At 38.1% G+C, this 17,425-nt stretch overlaps 2 protein-coding genes across 2 annotated transcripts in view; one reads left to right on the forward strand and one right to left on the reverse strand.

Moving 5' to 3' along the window:
* The window catches only part of LOC137391756 (tyrosine-protein kinase Src42A-like), a 216,268-nt gene that overhangs the window by 99,742 nt on the left and 99,101 nt on the right, over positions 1-17,425 (reverse strand). The gene's annotated exons all lie outside the window — the stretch shown is intronic.
* Positions 1,596-17,413, forward strand: LOC137390648 (pachytene checkpoint protein 2 homolog). The gene is made up of 12 exons (XM_068076975.1): positions 1,596-1,656; positions 2,594-2,715; positions 3,150-3,305; positions 5,445-5,572; positions 6,410-6,705; positions 8,431-8,565; positions 9,178-9,314; positions 10,742-10,935; positions 11,532-11,685; positions 16,855-16,973; positions 17,079-17,148; positions 17,301-17,413. The coding sequence occupies exons 1-12, from the start codon at positions 1,596-1,598 to the stop codon at positions 17,403-17,405; spliced, it is 1,677 nt and encodes a 558-aa protein (XP_067933076.1). The 3' UTR covers positions 17,406-17,413.

Here is a 17,425-nt window from a genome sequence, read left to right on the forward strand (position 1 = left end):
CAATAACCGAGGATTTGTATAGAAATGTAAACTTGGGGTTAGGCTTATTGGTCAATGTTCTGAGTAGAGGCACCATGACATGGTGCGACAGGGAGAGACCTGACATGACATGGTGTGATATGGTGTGATATGGTGTGATATGACCTGGCAGAATGTAGCATAACATGGCATAACATGTTACAACATGTCATAACATGGCATAACATGTTATAAAATGTTATAACACAGCATGACATGCCATAACATACCATAACATATCATAACACGGCATGACATGGCATGTCTGGAGTAGCTAGACATTACAATGAAACAACATTTTTTCATGGATCTAAAAGTGGTGATTAAAATGCTAGACTAAAGTCTCAATGCATAGCATTAGGTACCATAAATTGTTAAAAGAATATGATCTATACACTTTGTCAGTTCACCATCATTTCTGATTACTGTGACATTGTTAATGTCGACCATTTTTAACGCCAACAATTGTTAATTCTTTGAGAGTATTTTATCTATGCTTACAATTTTTTCGTGAAAATATCGCTAAACACCCTTTTTAATAGTCTTTTTCACAAATTTTACACTTTGTGATTTTGATAATTACTGTCATGACATTTTGTCAGAATATTATCATTGCTAAATGCTAGTTAGTAGTTACTATTGTTACTCAATTCTCAGACACAACCATAGGAGTTATTTTTCCCTGTTCGGCAACTGCATTGCATCTTATGTTTTGTACTCAATGATCTTGAGTGGAGGTTGCGTGACACGTGCATCAGTTTACTGTTTGCTAGGCCTTCGATGTTGTTATTGCATGATTGGCTGGTGCCTGTAGGCCGCACTTGTTAGCCAGTGAAATGTGATTTCACGGCGGGTCGTTGACCTGTGAACTTTCTTTTAGCAGACGAACGCGCCGTTAGCTGGCTCAGTCAAAGTGAACAAGTCTGCTTTCCTTACAGCCGATCGAGTACACGTGTTTAATTACCTAAAGAATTCTTGTTACGCAAAGTCTCAAAGTTGTTTTACCAAGAGGCAATAAGTAGGCTACCATTTGTCAACTTTTATCTCATATTTTTAATCTGTATGTTTTTGTTCTTTCATTTGTCTACCGGTTGTACAGTGCAAACCTGGTGATGTTTATGTTCGGTCAACCAGGTTTGAATTTTTGTATTGACTAATTGCATTTGGTTTTAGACTTTCAGGTGGTAGTGTTGTGGTTGAAAGTCAAGGTTCAAAGCCAATAAAGTTTATTACAACCACACACATTAGTAAAATCATAACCGTTTGAAAGTTCAAAGTCCTAGCAATATTTTCAAATTGCTAAACATCCTGTTTGGGCTCATTTACTATTTGCAACAACTTGCAGTGCGCTATCTTTGGTAATTATTTTTTCATCAAATCCAGAACGACTAGCATTCTTTTCTTTGAACATTATTAAACTGGCATCAAATATATATAAATGATGATGTCATCATTTTCAGTTGTTGAGTAGAACTGTATTGATAGTCACTTAGTGAAACAGATGGAATGCGCTCATGACATAGCATTGAAGTAGTGAATCCCCTGGATGCTAATGAATTAACGAGAGTAGACTGTCCATGGCTCCTTCAAGAAAAGAATCAGACAGAAAGAGGCCCTTTAGTCATTATCAGCGATCTCGTAGGTTGCTATGCTATTGTAAAGCGTTGAGTTCAATCAATTTGCTGTAATACCAACATACACATAACTGCCTCTAAATAGTTTGCTGTATTCACGATATAAAAGCATTCTCCGGTCGGTTTTTATATCATAAATACTGTCTCTGGTCAGTTTGCTATATCTTCAACCTAAAAGCTGTCTCCATTCAGTTTATTATATTATTCATGTAAAAACTTTAGTAATTGACTTTGCTATTCTATCGATGTAAAAGTTTTTTTTCAGTCAGTTTCCTATTTTCAACCAGTTTGCTGTATTTTCCGTGTTAAAACTGTCATCAGTTAGTGTCCTGTCCAGTTAGTGTACAGTACTAGCTGCTTACCGGTAGTTACTAAATGACTGGTACTTACACATAATCAATTGCTGCCTGTGTTATTAATGTGTTCAGCGCCAGCAAGTGCCTTTTTCTATTTCCTTATAATTACACATGTATATAGAGTGCCGCGGAACAAGACTAATGTTACTAATTATGGTTGTTATCTCACCGGAATTTTAGTCAGTAATATTAACAACTGATTATTACTACTGACTACACCTGAAACTACTTATACCAGACACCAACTGCACTTGCCAATCCACATTATGGACTACACCAATGCTTGCTAATTCACATTATAATACAGTGTTATGCATAAAGAGCTTTTCCTTTCAATTCACATAATTTTACTTTACTATTCTTTACTGTTTGTCTCATGGTCTGATGAGTTTTAAAGATGTGGTTGCATCAAAAAGGTCGATTCAATGAAATTACGACCAATAAAAGGCTAAAACATCAGCTACTTATCTCATAGTCTAATTTTCTTTGAACAGTGCTGGCTGGTGAAAATAGAGTTCACATCTATTTAATCATCTACATGTATATCTTTATCTATCTACCTTTCTATCATCTATTGTTATCCAGATCGTCGTGGTTCAACTGGAAGGTTGGGAATAGGAAATATCAAAAATGGAACATCCACAAGAAGCTCTGGAAAACCTGAGGCCATAAAGAAAAGAAAACTTTGCAAACTGCGAGAACTGAAAGTATGTCACCATCAGTTTACAAACCACACTACTCAGTGGCTGTAATATTTTCTGCTCTGTGTGCTGCATCTTGTACAACGCATTCTTTTTTCTCTACCTTTAACCATTGCTTCGGATGGACAGACAGACAGATAGAAAAGGCAGATGGACAGACAGATAGATGACAGACAGATGGACAGACAGACAGACATGGCTCATACTATAGAAAATATTATTATTAATATTGTTGTTGATGTTGTTGTCACTGTCACGCTCAAATACAGCTGACAGCGGGACTTAATGGCATCTGGTCACAAAGCATCCCCTTATTGAGTGTCTTAGAGTTACAGGATTTCGGGTTACGGCATGTTGAACACAATCAAGTATTGTGGCAACTGTACTGTAACTTATTGTTCTTATTATTATTATTCTCATCAATATTTCTATCATTACAGAAATTGAGTAAAACTTTGTCAAGTTTTCCATATGAAAATTTATCAGCATTTAATGACAACAACAACAGCAAAGCAAAAAGCTCAAAAAAGCCTGCCAAAGCAACAAACAGTCAGGGTGCCAGCAAAGTTAAAAAAATAACAAAGGACAGAGAACAGGTGAGAGAAATCTTTTAATTCAAATTTCTATTAATCAGCTAGATTCCGCTCCTTAAGTACAATCCAAATTAATTTACTAGATTTGTTTGTAGAAAGAAATAAAGTGAATGATAAATAGCAAAATATTAAGTATAACATTGGTTTTTTTGCAAATTTAAAGAAATACATAAGAATTTTATTTTTGTGTTACTTATTACCGTATGAAAACAGAAAAAGTAGTATTTGCAATAGAGTCAGCTGGCATGATATCAACCTATTCTTGAGTGTTTTCCTTTGCTAGCTATCTGGTGGCACATCTTCTTTACGCAAACCTTCAAGCAAAAGGTCCAGGAGTAAAACATGCTTTACTCGTATGAAAAAAAGCAAGTCAAAGACTCGACAAGAAGTAAGTTTATTCACGACCCTGGCTGACCTTCTGGTCTAGACTTAGCTAGCTGCCTTGGTAACTTTTCTCAAAATAATTCATGGTACTAGTTACATATAGTTCTGCTTTCAACATTTGGGTCATGATCTCAGAAACCATCGTTAAAGGTTGACTTGCAACAAAGTTCATATTGCAGTTATTTGGTTTCAAAATATTCTCCATGTCTTACTCTGCTGTGTTGTAGGTGCAAAATATGTGAAAATGTGATTACAAGCTCTTAAAAGTTCAAAAACGAGTCAGTTTAATTCTCAGATGTTGTCAATCCATTTGGTTATTGTTTTGACACGTAATGTTCTCGCGTGAATTGAAAGGCCAATAAAAGGCTCAATATAAAACTTCTCGTAGCACTAGTTTATGACAAACACTTCGGGTTTTACCGAAGAGCCCTTACCAAATATATGTGTTCGCTAGCTTACAGTTTTGTTTCGGCTTGGTCTAATTGTCTAGTCGTAATCTGATCATGTGACCCATACTTCCTGCCAAACAGCGCGAAGAATGGGTTTGAAGAAACCAATTCGAACTTCGATCACTTCATCTGTTTGCATATTAAAATCCCAGAGTAGCTTGACCTTTTCATTCTCACTCACTGCATCAGCACGATGACCGTTCAACTTTTCATAATGCGATAGTCCATGTTTCTTGCATACGCTCCAATGCCCCGCTGCCACTTTGTCATATTATTATTTTTCTGATTATTAATAGTAGTAATGTTATCACTATTATCATTCTTCTCATTATTATTGTTACTAGTACGCTTAGCAGTTCTATGCATCATGAGAGATTAATTAATTTGTGCATAATTAATTTGTGAAATGGCAAGGCTGCGGAATGGTGTAGTGGTTAATGTGCCAGTCTGCGAGCCACAGTATTGAGTACAATCCCTGTATTTGGCAACTTGTTTACTTAACGCTCTTGGCTGGTTTTGGGCTGACACTGTTTTTATTATAGTAAAGATTACTATAACACAGAAACCTGTCAGCATGTGCAGGAAGTAAGACTCCTATTTGTTTAAGACCCTCTAACATTGATAAACAGCACCTTTTTTATAATGTGAATTTTTTTTGTTACTTTTTACTTCTTATTTCTTATTAATAATTATTTTAAATACCTAAATTTATTTCACAAAATTAATTATAGTAGTAATAATAACACCGGTAAAGGAAACGTAGGTGTTGAATAATAATAACTATTATTATTACTAATGCCATTAGAGTTTAATTTTTATTTTTTACTAGTGTTCGAGGCAATCCCGTGCACCGGGAAAGATTGTCATAAGTAATCACTATGTGCATAACTATTCCGTGAAGTGATAAGGCTGGCAAGTAGTCTAGTGGTTAGTGTGTCAGTCTTGAAAATACAGGGTCTTAGTTCAATCCCTTCAGAGAGGCAACTTTGCTCTTAGCATGGCTTTGTACAGGCGGATGGACACAGTTTTTATCATAGTAAAGATTGTTTGAATAATAATTGCAGTATCTGTCTGTAAAAAGGACCTAACCGAGTCTTTGGTAATATGCATGTATGTACAAGAAACCAAAGGCTATGGCCAAAAATTTGCAGCTGTCTCACAAATTATATCTACATGTACATAAATTATCTAAGATTCTCAGCTCACTCTCTAAGCATCCTACTAATCTTCTTATTCTGACTCTATAATCTAACATATGCTCACTTGAGGCTCGGCTTGAGACAAGTACTTCAACTATTTTATCTACTAGGCTGGTACATCAGGGGTTACTCCGTCTCACCTTAAGTATGATTCTGCAGAATACTCAGCCTCTACTCTCAGCGCTCTCCAATGTCCCGCCAATCTGTGTCATGTAGAGGTTTGTGCAAAGCCTAAAAGGTATGTCACTACAATCTGTATCAGTTGGTCATATTAGCTTAAGCAACATTTCTTAGTCATTTCTTAGATTTTCTTGTAACCCGATACGATACGCAATGAGACGGGCAATCATTGAGTGCCTTTACTAAAATGAGTTGAATCAGCTGATGACATTATATTACTCTAACCAATCTCACACACAATTACCTACCAAAATTCATGTGGGCAAATCAACCTGCTAACATAATTGTGATTGTATGTCAACTGCAAACACCTGCAAACACCAACTGCTGAACCTGACAAAAAGTCTTACATACGCTATATTCAGTGTTTACATGTTTACTAACATATTTTGTGCTTACTTGCACCAATTATTCAAAGGTCATTGTTGAATCTTTTTTCATTGAACACCATGAGGATGGTTGCAATGGCTTCTCAGTGGCAATGGTATTGCTTTGCAATCAGCTGACCCTGTAGCTTCTACTTAAACCTTTGAAAACAAGAAATATTGTTTATTATTTTCCTAGTTTTTGTCAAAGTTTGAAGATCTAGCATGGGTGGAGGATGTATTATCTCAAACACTACGGTGCAAAACTAATATGATTATGTGAACAAATTTAATTGACAACTATACACACAGTTACTAGTTCAACAGATACTAAAGCACTCTAAAGATTTATATCCTGATGGGCGATTATACAGATAATAATTGATAATAACAGTAAAAGCGATAATAATTTGCTTTAAATTTACCAAATTTAGTAACTAAATTACTTACTACTACCACACATTTGTTACTAGCCAAATGAAGGAATCAAATTCACATTATGCATGACTATGATTCCTGCCATCTTTTAGCTCAGCCAAGGTTCGAGAGATGAAAAATCGGTTGAAGGTGCTACTAAAGAAGAGGAAATGCAAAGATGTAACGGTACCTTATGAGACTGACAGCTATTTGCGGGATAATATTGAATTCATAAAGATTTTCCTCCCAGTTACTGAAGAAAGAGAGAAAAAAGCAGTCAGTACATCAAACACCAAATACCAGATACACATCTTCCAGATGACAAATGCTAGATACATAACTGGTGACTGGGAGGAAGATGAAACCGTTACAGCTAAACACTGGATATTACCTAACAGAGAATTCCATGGTATGGCTTCTGTCTGTTTCACTTTAATGTGTGGTTAAAATAAAAGCGAAGTAGTTACTCTTTTTTATGTAAGCCCTCCGAATATTTGTAGAAATTATATCAGACTCAATTTAGAAATCTTTACTGTAATCTTCTGTGTAGATACACTGCACCCTCAGGATACGATTTTGATTCGTTACAGAGTTAGCATCGAATGGTGAAAAAATGTATGTAGAGACTAAGGGTGTAGAAACCATAGTAATTATATAATGCAAACACCCCCTGGTAAAACTCGTTAAGATTTTATATAAGTGCTGTCTTTATTAAAAATTAGTAACAAAATAGTATGTTAACCTCAGTAACTATAGTTACCTACAGTAACTTTATTATATTTAGTAGATTTAATAAACTTCAAATAAATTTAGCTTACTAAATACACACACTTGAAGCTAAGTTTTAGTATGTATTTCTAACTCTTTCTCTACCGTAAGCCGATGTATCGGCTTTCGCGGTAATATAAGTACTGACCGTAAACCGATGTATTGGCTTCTCTATGATGTTTCACTTTTTTTCATTACGAAGCCCACACATTAGCCAATCAAACTTTGTTTCTAATAAAACAACCTTGTTGCCAATCACGTGCAACCAATAAAAAATCTTATGGCTCATCAATTCAATTTTAATTATTTTTCAAAACGAAAAAACCAGATCGGTAACTTCTTGGCAATAAGAAACACATCGCATTCAATCAACGCAAAGAAAGCCTCAGAAAATTTGCAAGAGTGGGATTCACTAAACAATTTTATACTTATCTTGTAGAAAACTTTGTTCTGAATGAGATGCATTTTACAGTAAAATGATGTCTGTTTTGATTCCCGAGATATTCCTTAAATACTAGCGGTATATCGATTTTTTTCAAATCCGTATGAATTAATTCGGGCAGAACAACCATTTGGTCAGAATTTAATGTGGTAGTGAGAGTTAACTATTTTACTAGTTTTTACACTAGTTGTTAGAGTGTTTGGTTTTAATGCCAAAAATTGTGAGTTGGTATCCTGTTTCATATCATCTTTTCTTCTAACCTCCAACCGTGGCCTCAGACAGACGGGTGGACACAATTCTTACTAGAGCAAAGATTGTAAAGCTATGTTGTGGGAACTAGTACTTCAATACGATGCACTCCTATAAAGTAGTATAGTTGTTATACAAGACACTCAAGGCATGGCCTTTAGCAGCTGACTGCGTCCGGCTGAGCCAATAACTGAAAAAAAATTTTATTTGACACGCACCACCACATATCAGTTTGAATGACATAGAGTTATTCCTAGCAAACCAGTTATGATTTGATACTAGTTAGCTTGCTTTTTATCAAAATAGCATAGATTTATTAGCTTTGGCATTATTTTTGGAAGCTAAAACTACATTTCTTAACCAATTGTGACTACAAATCTTAACAGGCATGTGGATAGCAGCAAAACATCATTATAACTAAAAAGCAATTTTTTGGTTTTCGCATGAATCTAGCCACTCTGACATCAGAAGCCACAAGAAGGCTTTTTCCAGGCTTACTCAGTGGCATGGACGGAGTTGGAGTATACATGAGTGTTATATGTAGCAGGAGTACAAGTTTAACACTACTTTTGAAAAGTTGTACATCAAATGAACTCATTAGTTGTGTTAGCGTTGATTTAACAAGCGTTAAGAGTACATGCAGGCAGCCAATAATGTACATTGTATGTGCTTCAGGCATCTGGGATACACTGATATTTGAGAGTACCGTAAAAGAAGACATCCTCAACTATGCGATGACCATGCTCATGTACGGAGACAAACAAATAAATAGAAACATTGTCTGCTGCAACCGAGTTGTTCTCCTTCACGGTCAGTCGCTATGTTTGAGCAGGTTTTGCTACCGGCTAAACATTGAATATTGGAATGAAAATAAGTACAAACCAGAGTTTTTTCACTGAACAGTAATAAGGTTTTTCCTAACAAATGCCTGTGAGTTGAGACAGCATTAATAAGCATAGATAAAATCATAAGGACGAGGAGATCATCTTATTTTGCTTGGTCTAATGTAGATAAAGTCTGTAAACATAAAACTGAGGTCTTAGTGATTCACCTCATAGGAGAACTCACCTTTATGCTCCCCAATATGGCACAGAACTACTTGTATGCTTTGAATAATCTTTTGGCATCAACAATTACCTTTGAACTTAGCCTGTTTAGTTCAGACAGCATTTTAACCTCTCTCATGGCTGCTTCCTAGAACCTTTGCTAGAAATATTATAAAGACATCTGACCTGTATCAACTTTGGAAGTATAGATTATGCTGACAGGTTCCAAAATGTTTACAATGTTTTAAGTGTTTACAATACATGATACATGTTACTAAGCTGCAGAAAAACATTGTATTATATTTCTTTCTGCCTGTGAAATTATAATGAAAATAGAATTTAGACTGCCACTTATTAAATTTATTATGCTATACAGGACCTCCGGGTACTGGAAAAACCTCTCTCTGCAGAGCCATGGCACAGAAGTTATGTATCAGACTGTCACACAAGTACAGACACGGTCAGCTTGTAGAGATCAACAGTCAAGGATTGTTCTCCAAATACTATTCCGAGGTTGGTTGTTGTTTTCCATAATTCATCTGATACCTTGTTCTCAGTGTCAGTGAAATGAAAATCTTTACCTCGCTACTTCAGTGGCCAGTATTCTGCGAGGTTTAATTTAACAAAGTAAACGATGGTCCTAAACCAATAGAAACATAAACAGAACCTGAAATATAACACATTGAATGCTTTTAACTTTGTATGCAACTTTGTAGTTGGTTTGCTAGCTTATGTTGGTTTCGGGTTAAAAGTAGAATAGAAAAGCAGGCATTAGCTTTATTCAAACAATAGGAATATGGTCTACACATAGCAGAGGAACCTATGCCTAAAATTAGTTGGGCAGAACTGGACCTCTCCTAGATACTATTACCACATCTGTCCAGAATGACACTAACTTACCTCTTGATTGGTTGTCTGTTATATTGTGTATACTATACCATAGCCTGAAATCGAGACCACATTTAAAGTCGCTGGTTTCTGTTAAGTCACCTCGTGGACCTTAAGGACCATGGCTAAACATAAAAACTGTAGGGTTCAGCAGCTGTTGAAAACGAGTAAAAATTAGCTACCGCTGAAAGCATACACCTCACCAAAAAAATTGACTAATCAGGAAACAAAATTGAGAGATATTGCAGTTGGCAATGCTAGCGTTTAAATGAATTTGTATTCATATTGGCTTTTATGATCTACTGCATGTCATTTATACACTTACCAAGTTTCTATACAAAAACAGCGTAGCAACACATCCACATATGGCGCTGAAATACCATTATGGAAACAGCCATGTTGCTCTCATTCTGTTGTGATTCAGTGTCGCTGTTTGGGAGCAAAACACCCATATGATGCGCCATCTTTGTGCCATATAAATGGCTTTAGCGACCAAAAGTGCCGCATTTGGGCGTACTCATAGATTTTGCTTTCCCGTTTTTTCTTTTGTAAAATTTTTTGTTGTTGAAACGCTTTAATTGATCTGTTTTGAATTGAATATAAAAAGGCAAAAAAAGGCTGTATGGACCAATAAACATTTTGCACAACCACGCTGCACTATAGTGCCCTCGCGTTAGCCCAAAATAGCGTTTCGGCATGATCGCACTCAGGTGTCGCTATTTTATCGTTGTATGAAAACTTAGTAAATATCAGATTGTAAATGCAGCTCATACTTTTCCTTGAGGGCAATCATTTGAACAACTTACAAATAGTTGTGGCTATCAGACTCATAAATAGGTTTTTTATTATAATGTTTCTGGCCCCTTTACAACATTTCTCTAGAGCTAAGACAATAAAATAATTTTTTTCATTTTTTTGAGGTTATATTCAATTTTGAAATTATATGTATTTTAAAAAGATTTTAACAAAAGTTTTGATCGGCATTTTTAAAAAGCTATCTAAAAATATATTAACGTATTGGTCATAACATGTTGCATATATAATTTTTGTAGTCTGGAAAACTTGTTGGAAAGATGTTCGATAAGATCCAGGAGTTCATAGATCAGAAAGACAGTCTAGTCTGTATTCTCATAGATGAGGTAGAGAGCCTTGCTCATAATAGAAAGAACATGATGCATGGCAACGAACCTTCAGACTCTATGAGAGTCGTCAATGCTTTACTTACTAGGTTAGATGAAGTGCGCAGGTAATTTCATACTTTAAATTGAGTATTTGTGTGCACGGGTGTGTTACAAAAGATCAGTAGGAATAAATGATCAAGGGTTTATAACTCCTTAAATGACCAAATTCGATTAACTGGTTTTACCCATAAGGTGCTTTGCTTTACTATCATGTTAGATACAGCTTAATGTTTTTACATGCTTTGGTTTGTAATGTCTATTTTTACGGAAAAAGATAAACGCTGAACGAATGAGCGAAAAAATAACAATTATTTTTTATCAAAAATGCTGTTTAACTTTTAGAAGACAGTCCATTTTTGATCATGCTGTGTAACTCTCCTTCATAGAGGGAGGCGTAAGTAATACCCTGGTAACATGGCAACCGACCAATAGAATTACATAAACTGCATATTAGGCTGGTTTATTATTGGAAAAATCAACATTTAAAAATTTTGCGGGGTGTTTGTTTTAGAATAGAATTTTGCACTATTTGCTGATAAGCTAGATTGTGTTAGAAATTTCTATGAGTGTAAACAAAAGTAGACACTATGTATTGAAGTTGCATGTATAATTAGTGCATATGTCTGTAACAGCATTACAACAGTTCATCATGTGGTTTTAGGTACCCTAATGTCTTAGTTTTCACTACAAGCAATGTTACAAGGGCCATAGAGGCGGCATTCTTAGATCGCGCTGACATAAAGAAATACATTGGTCTTCCGAATGCTGAGGCTATTTACAGTGTGTATCAAGGATGTGTTCATGAGCTAATGAGGGTAAGTCAGTGTCGTTGTAATGATGCGTGACAATGAGGGTAAGACAGCATTTCTGTTATGTCGTGTGCCAAAGACTGTAGTAAGATTGGTTTAGCACGGCCACTAGGCTAGATGCGTTCGATAGATATTCTTATTCAGTCATTAACAATCTCGTGTTGTTCTGCCCGGAAGCGAGAGTGAATGATATATTTTTCCACATAACCTAATATATAATCCTACTGCGATAATGCGGATACAATACACGTATATATGTGAACGAGAGAAGACAACTACTACAACATCTCCCTTTATACAAAATAAGAAGTAGGTAAGGCATATGTGGATTGGGCATACAGAAAGAAGGCATTACAAACTATGCTGAACAGCAAACATATAAGCCGTAAACTGAGAATAACAAGAGTGAGTATAATATGTACAAGACCTAGCAACGAATGAATGCAACGGCTGCTCACAGATCCATGCGCTTTACAGGTCTACGTATGCGAGTGCTGCGGCGTAGTACTGGTGGCTGATTGTCAGAAATTGACATAGGTTGTCGTACTGCAGCAGTGTTGGATCCGGCCTCACGCTCGACTAGTGGGAGAGTGCTCGGTTCGACAATGTCCTGATTGTTCGGTGACAATCGGCAGAGGGCTTGACGGTTGCGACGTACGCTGCCGTTCGGAGTCTGTACTTCATGCGAGCGTCCTGGAAGGTTTTTGGTAACAACGCCTTCTCTGTCGAGATCCCTAATATACACGTCGTCACCTCGCGATAACGGAGATAACTCTTTCGCTCTGTGGCGGCTGTCAAAGTCTCTCTTCATGCAGGATTTGTAATCCTGTTCTTTCGACCTGACTATCTCTATGTCAGGAGGATTCGGTAGGAGTGACTTCGGATCAACGGGTATGTCCGATCTTAAACGGCGTCCCATAAGTAGTTCGGCAGGAGAATAACCGTTCTGTATGGGCGTGTTCCTATACGCTAGTAGCGCTCTATACGGGTCGGATGATTTGTATAGCAGATTTTTAACTGTGCGCACGGCACGCTCTGCTTCCCCATTAGCTTGTGGAAATCTCGGTGAGCTGGTTATGCTGAGGAAATTGTACTCTTCGGCAAACCTCTTGAACTGTTGGCTAGCGTACTGTGGGCCATTGTCAGATATAACAGACTGTGGGATACCGTGACGAGCGAATACGGACTTCAGTGCGTTGATCACGGAGTCGCTATCGGTTCGATCTAGCTTTATCACTTCTATGTACCTAGAATAATAGTCTATAACTAGTACATAGTCTTTGCTTTGCCAATGAAACATGTCGGTGGCTACACGCTGCCATGGGTGGTCGGGGAAGATTGACGGTTGCAACGGTTCAGTCTTTTTGCTAGAGTATGTTTGGCATGTTCTACATGACTTTATCATTTCGGAAATCTCGGAAGAAATGCCTGGCCACCAGACTGACTGGCGGGCTCTCTCTCTGCATTTTGTGATACCCTGATGGCCGCAATGCAATCTAAAAAGAATGTCTGCGCGCATCGGAAGAGGTATTACCAAACGGTCCATATACATGAGAACATTGTCCACCAGACTCAGATCTCCTTGAACTTGCCAATATGGCTTCAGGTTCGTCTGCAAGTCTGATAAGTAAAATGGCCAACCATGTTGCACGTATTGTCTGATTTGCCTACATGTTGTATCCTCCAGCTGTGCGTGTTTAATCTCGTTAAGCCTACGGTCCGTCGCTGGTAGTTGCGATAGAGACGATATAGTGTACACCTCAATTTCATCGGCGAGCTTTTTGTCCTCGACGTCTGGTCTACCTACTGGTCGGCGTGAAAGCAGATCTGCCACATAATTTGACTTTCCCGGTACGTGTTTAGTTACAAAAGTGTACTTCATTGCACGTAACCTTTGTCTTTGAATGCGAATCGTAAGATCGTTTACCGCCTTCGAATTAAATATGGGCACTAGCGGCTTGTGATCAGTTTCGACTGTCACGTCCTGATGGCCAAGAATGTACCTATCGAACTTAGCACATGACCACGCTATACCTAGTGCCTCTTTCTCTATAGATGACCAACGCTGTTCGGTTTCGGTTAGAGATCGGGATTTACATGCTACTAGCCTTCGGGAGCCATCGGATTGCACTTGTAGCAAAACTGCTCCTAGACCCTGATTGGAAGCGTCACACATTATGATTATTGGTTTGTCGATGCTGTACCATGCTAAACACGGAGCCTTCGACAATTCACACTTAATGTCAGACACGGCTTGTTTTTGGGCAACATCCCAGACCCAATGTGGCGACTTGAGGACAGCGCGAAGCGGTATCGTCAATTCAGTGATGCGTGGCGAGAACTTTCTCAACTGATTCACGGTACCTAAGAGTGATTGTAGTTCAGTTATATTTGTCGGGTCAGCGAGATTTTGAATATCTCTGATACGATCGGGATCAGGTCTCACGCCTTCTGCATCTACTAAATGACCTAAAAATTTCGTGGAGCGTTGGCTGAAGCAACATTTCTCCGCATTAAGTGTCATGCCGGCCGTCCTCAGACGTTGGAGCACTTTGCGGACACGATCATCATGCTCCTGTTCGCTGACAGAGCTGTATACTAATAAGTCGTCCATGTGACAGACAACACCGTCAAGACCTTCAAGAATGTTATATATACACCGTTGAAAGATGTCGCCGGCGCTGACTAGTCCGAATGGAACCCTATTGTAGCAATAACGCCCAAAAGGAGTCACGAATATCGTGAGTAGCCGGGATTCGTCGGATAGCGGAATTTGATAATAGCCCGAGTTTGCATCAAGCTTGCTCATAAATTTTGCACCTGATATCTTAGCAAGCGAGCTATCGACCGACGTACTTGGATATGTGTCACGCCGTACGGCCTTGTTTAAATTTGTAAGGTCGGCACAAATTCGGATCTGATTTTGGTCTGCCTTCGGAACCTGGACCATACCCGCACACCAGTCTGTAGGTACGGTTACCTTTGAAATGACCTCCTTTCGTTCCATATCGTCCAGCTGCCTCTTTACGATCTGCAAACAGGGCATCGATACTTCGTACGGGATATGCAACGCTACTGGTTTCGCATCGTCTCGTATCTGTATCGTGTATGGATCTGCGAGCTTGCCTAAACCACAAAAAACATCAGGGTATTCAGATTTAAAATCATGTTTCCCTACAACATCACCAGAAACAGTGTTAACATTGAATACATGATTTACATCACAAGTAACCAATCCTAAAGAAATACAGGCATCCTTGCTTAACAGATTAGTGTTCTGATCAGAAACTATATAAACTTTCTCAACAATGTGTCGGTTGTCAATGCGCATCTTAGCATTGGCATAACCTAGTACAGGTAAGTGAGTGTTACCGGGTCCTACAAGTTGCTTGTCGGGTTTAGACAGTTTATGAATGTTACCTCCAAAAGTATCTACACTGCATACAGATACAGCAGCACCTGTATCGAGTTTGAACACACTTACGACCTCGGGGCAGTTGTGGAAAGTGATATTTATTCTCACCGACCAACTGCGATTGTCTACTTTGAGCGGCTTGACCTCACCTAGGAAATGTGGTGTCGAGATATTTTCAGCTACTTGAACTTCTGAAACCTTAGATAATTGTCGGCATACCGATTTCCAATGCCCGATCTTCCGGCAGTGGTTACATACAGATTTGATAGCTGGACATGATGATTTCGGGTGGAAGCCTTTTCCACACCTGTGACAGGCTTTCGGTTTACTGGCTGGATTAGGGTTATAACTAGCAGCACCAGTCGTTATGGGCTTAGCATTCTTGGCAGTCGCTTTCATAGATCTACGGTTTTTCAAATGTTTAACGCTGTCTACTGACGCCGACGAACCTTCAATGCCAGGTCTCACTACCGTCTGTGCCTGCTTTGCTGATTCATATCTTCTGCAAATGTCTACAGCAGTGTTGAGAGTCAAATCTAATTCTGATTGTAGTTTGTTGCTCAGCGAATCATCCGTAACGCCAACAACCAATCTATCGCGGATGAGTTCTTCTCTCAATGCACCGTAGTTGCAATATTCAGCTTGTCTATACAGCTTATTGATAAATACGTCCATGCCATCATTGCCTTGAGCAAGCTTGTTGAATTTCGCGCGTTCTACTATCGTATTAGTGCGAACACCAAAATATGTATCGAAAGCATTAATTAAATTGTCGTGTGTATCCTCCGGGATAGCTTTGGCTAAGATGATATCTTCTGCTTGAGGGCCTAACGTATGAACAAGGGTGTTAATCTGTTCTCGGTCCCTTTGCTCACATAATCTACTTGCCTCCCGATACCTGAGCCATCTGGCTTTCCACCTAGTCCATTGTCCTGGGTCACTGAAGTCAAATTTGTCCGGTGGATTCAGTCTTGGAATTGAGTAATGTTTATGTACCACAGGAGCGGCATCTTCTTCTTCGCTATGCTCACTGTCTCCCATAACATTGCTGAAGACCTCCTCTCGCTGCCACCATGTAGTAAGATTGGTTTAGCACGGCCACTAGGCTAGATGCGTTCGATAGATATTCTTATTCAGTCATTAACAATCTCGTGTTGTTCTGCCCGGAAGCGAGAGTGAATGATATATTTTTCCACATAACCTAATATATAATCCTACTGCGATAATGCGGATACAATACACGTATATATGTGAACGAGAGAAGACAACTACTACAACAAAGACAACTTACACAGAAGATGAAAGATTTTATAGTATTTGCAGGTGCAAGTATTTACATGCATAATTTATGGAATAGCATTTGAAGTAGAACAAACATAGCCTGAGTTTGCTAAGCTGTTAGCCCTGTGTTGATTGTTAAATGCCTGCCTATCATGTTGACTTTATACTTATGTATTTTAGTTGCTCATACTTGCTTGCACTGTTTAAACCCGTCAAATTGTGAAAGCATTATGCTGCACAGTTTGATTGTCCTAACCAGTGATGGCTTGTGATATTAACAAACTTAAAGATATATTTCACAGATTTTTAGCGCCATACCGACCACTCGACAAAAGCATATTAACCCTCAAATTTAAGTAAAATGAAAAAAGTAATTGCCCCATCAAAAATTACTCATACCTCTTGGATTATTCTAGAAGCATAATCATTATCTTTGTAAGAAGTAAATGTAGCTAATATTTTCATGCAAACTATTATAGGCAGAAGTCATATCACCTAAGCTGAAACTAATGGATTGGAGTCAACTTGAAGGTAGGAAAGGTCAAAGTTCAAGTGATGCTGCTATGAAGCACAGCTGCAAGCTCAAGCAGCTTTCTATGTAAGTCTACCAGGTACTCCTTACTTACCAAGTTTCTACATAGCTTACGTTACTTGAAAACAAGATAAATATAAAATTGTGTAATATAGCATTATTTATTTACAGAGCTAGTGTTGGATTGAGTGGGCGAAGCCTTAGAAAGCTCCCGATGTTATTCCACGCCGAATATTTGCCGGTACGTAGAGTAGCACTTTTTGTTGGCTAGCTATAGTTACTGACTTCTCAGATTAGAAGATACATTTACATTCATTTCATATTGTTAGTTTTCTGCGCAGATCTATCTGCTGTCAACACTCTCGGCTATCCCCTGTAGTCATGTAATTTCAGGCACAGAAGATGGAGCTTAACAATGCATTCTGGGAGGCAAAGTTTAATTGCATTAAAAAGCAATTTAAAGATCTAGCCAATTTGAGAAAAGATCCTGAACTGTAAATAGTTTATTTGCGATAAAA

This window comes from Watersipora subatra, chromosome 3, assembly GCF_963576615.1.
Source record: "Watersipora subatra chromosome 3, tzWatSuba1.1, whole genome shotgun sequence".
Taxonomy (NCBI): Eukaryota; Metazoa; Bryozoa; class Gymnolaemata; order Cheilostomatida; family Watersiporidae; genus Watersipora; species Watersipora subatra.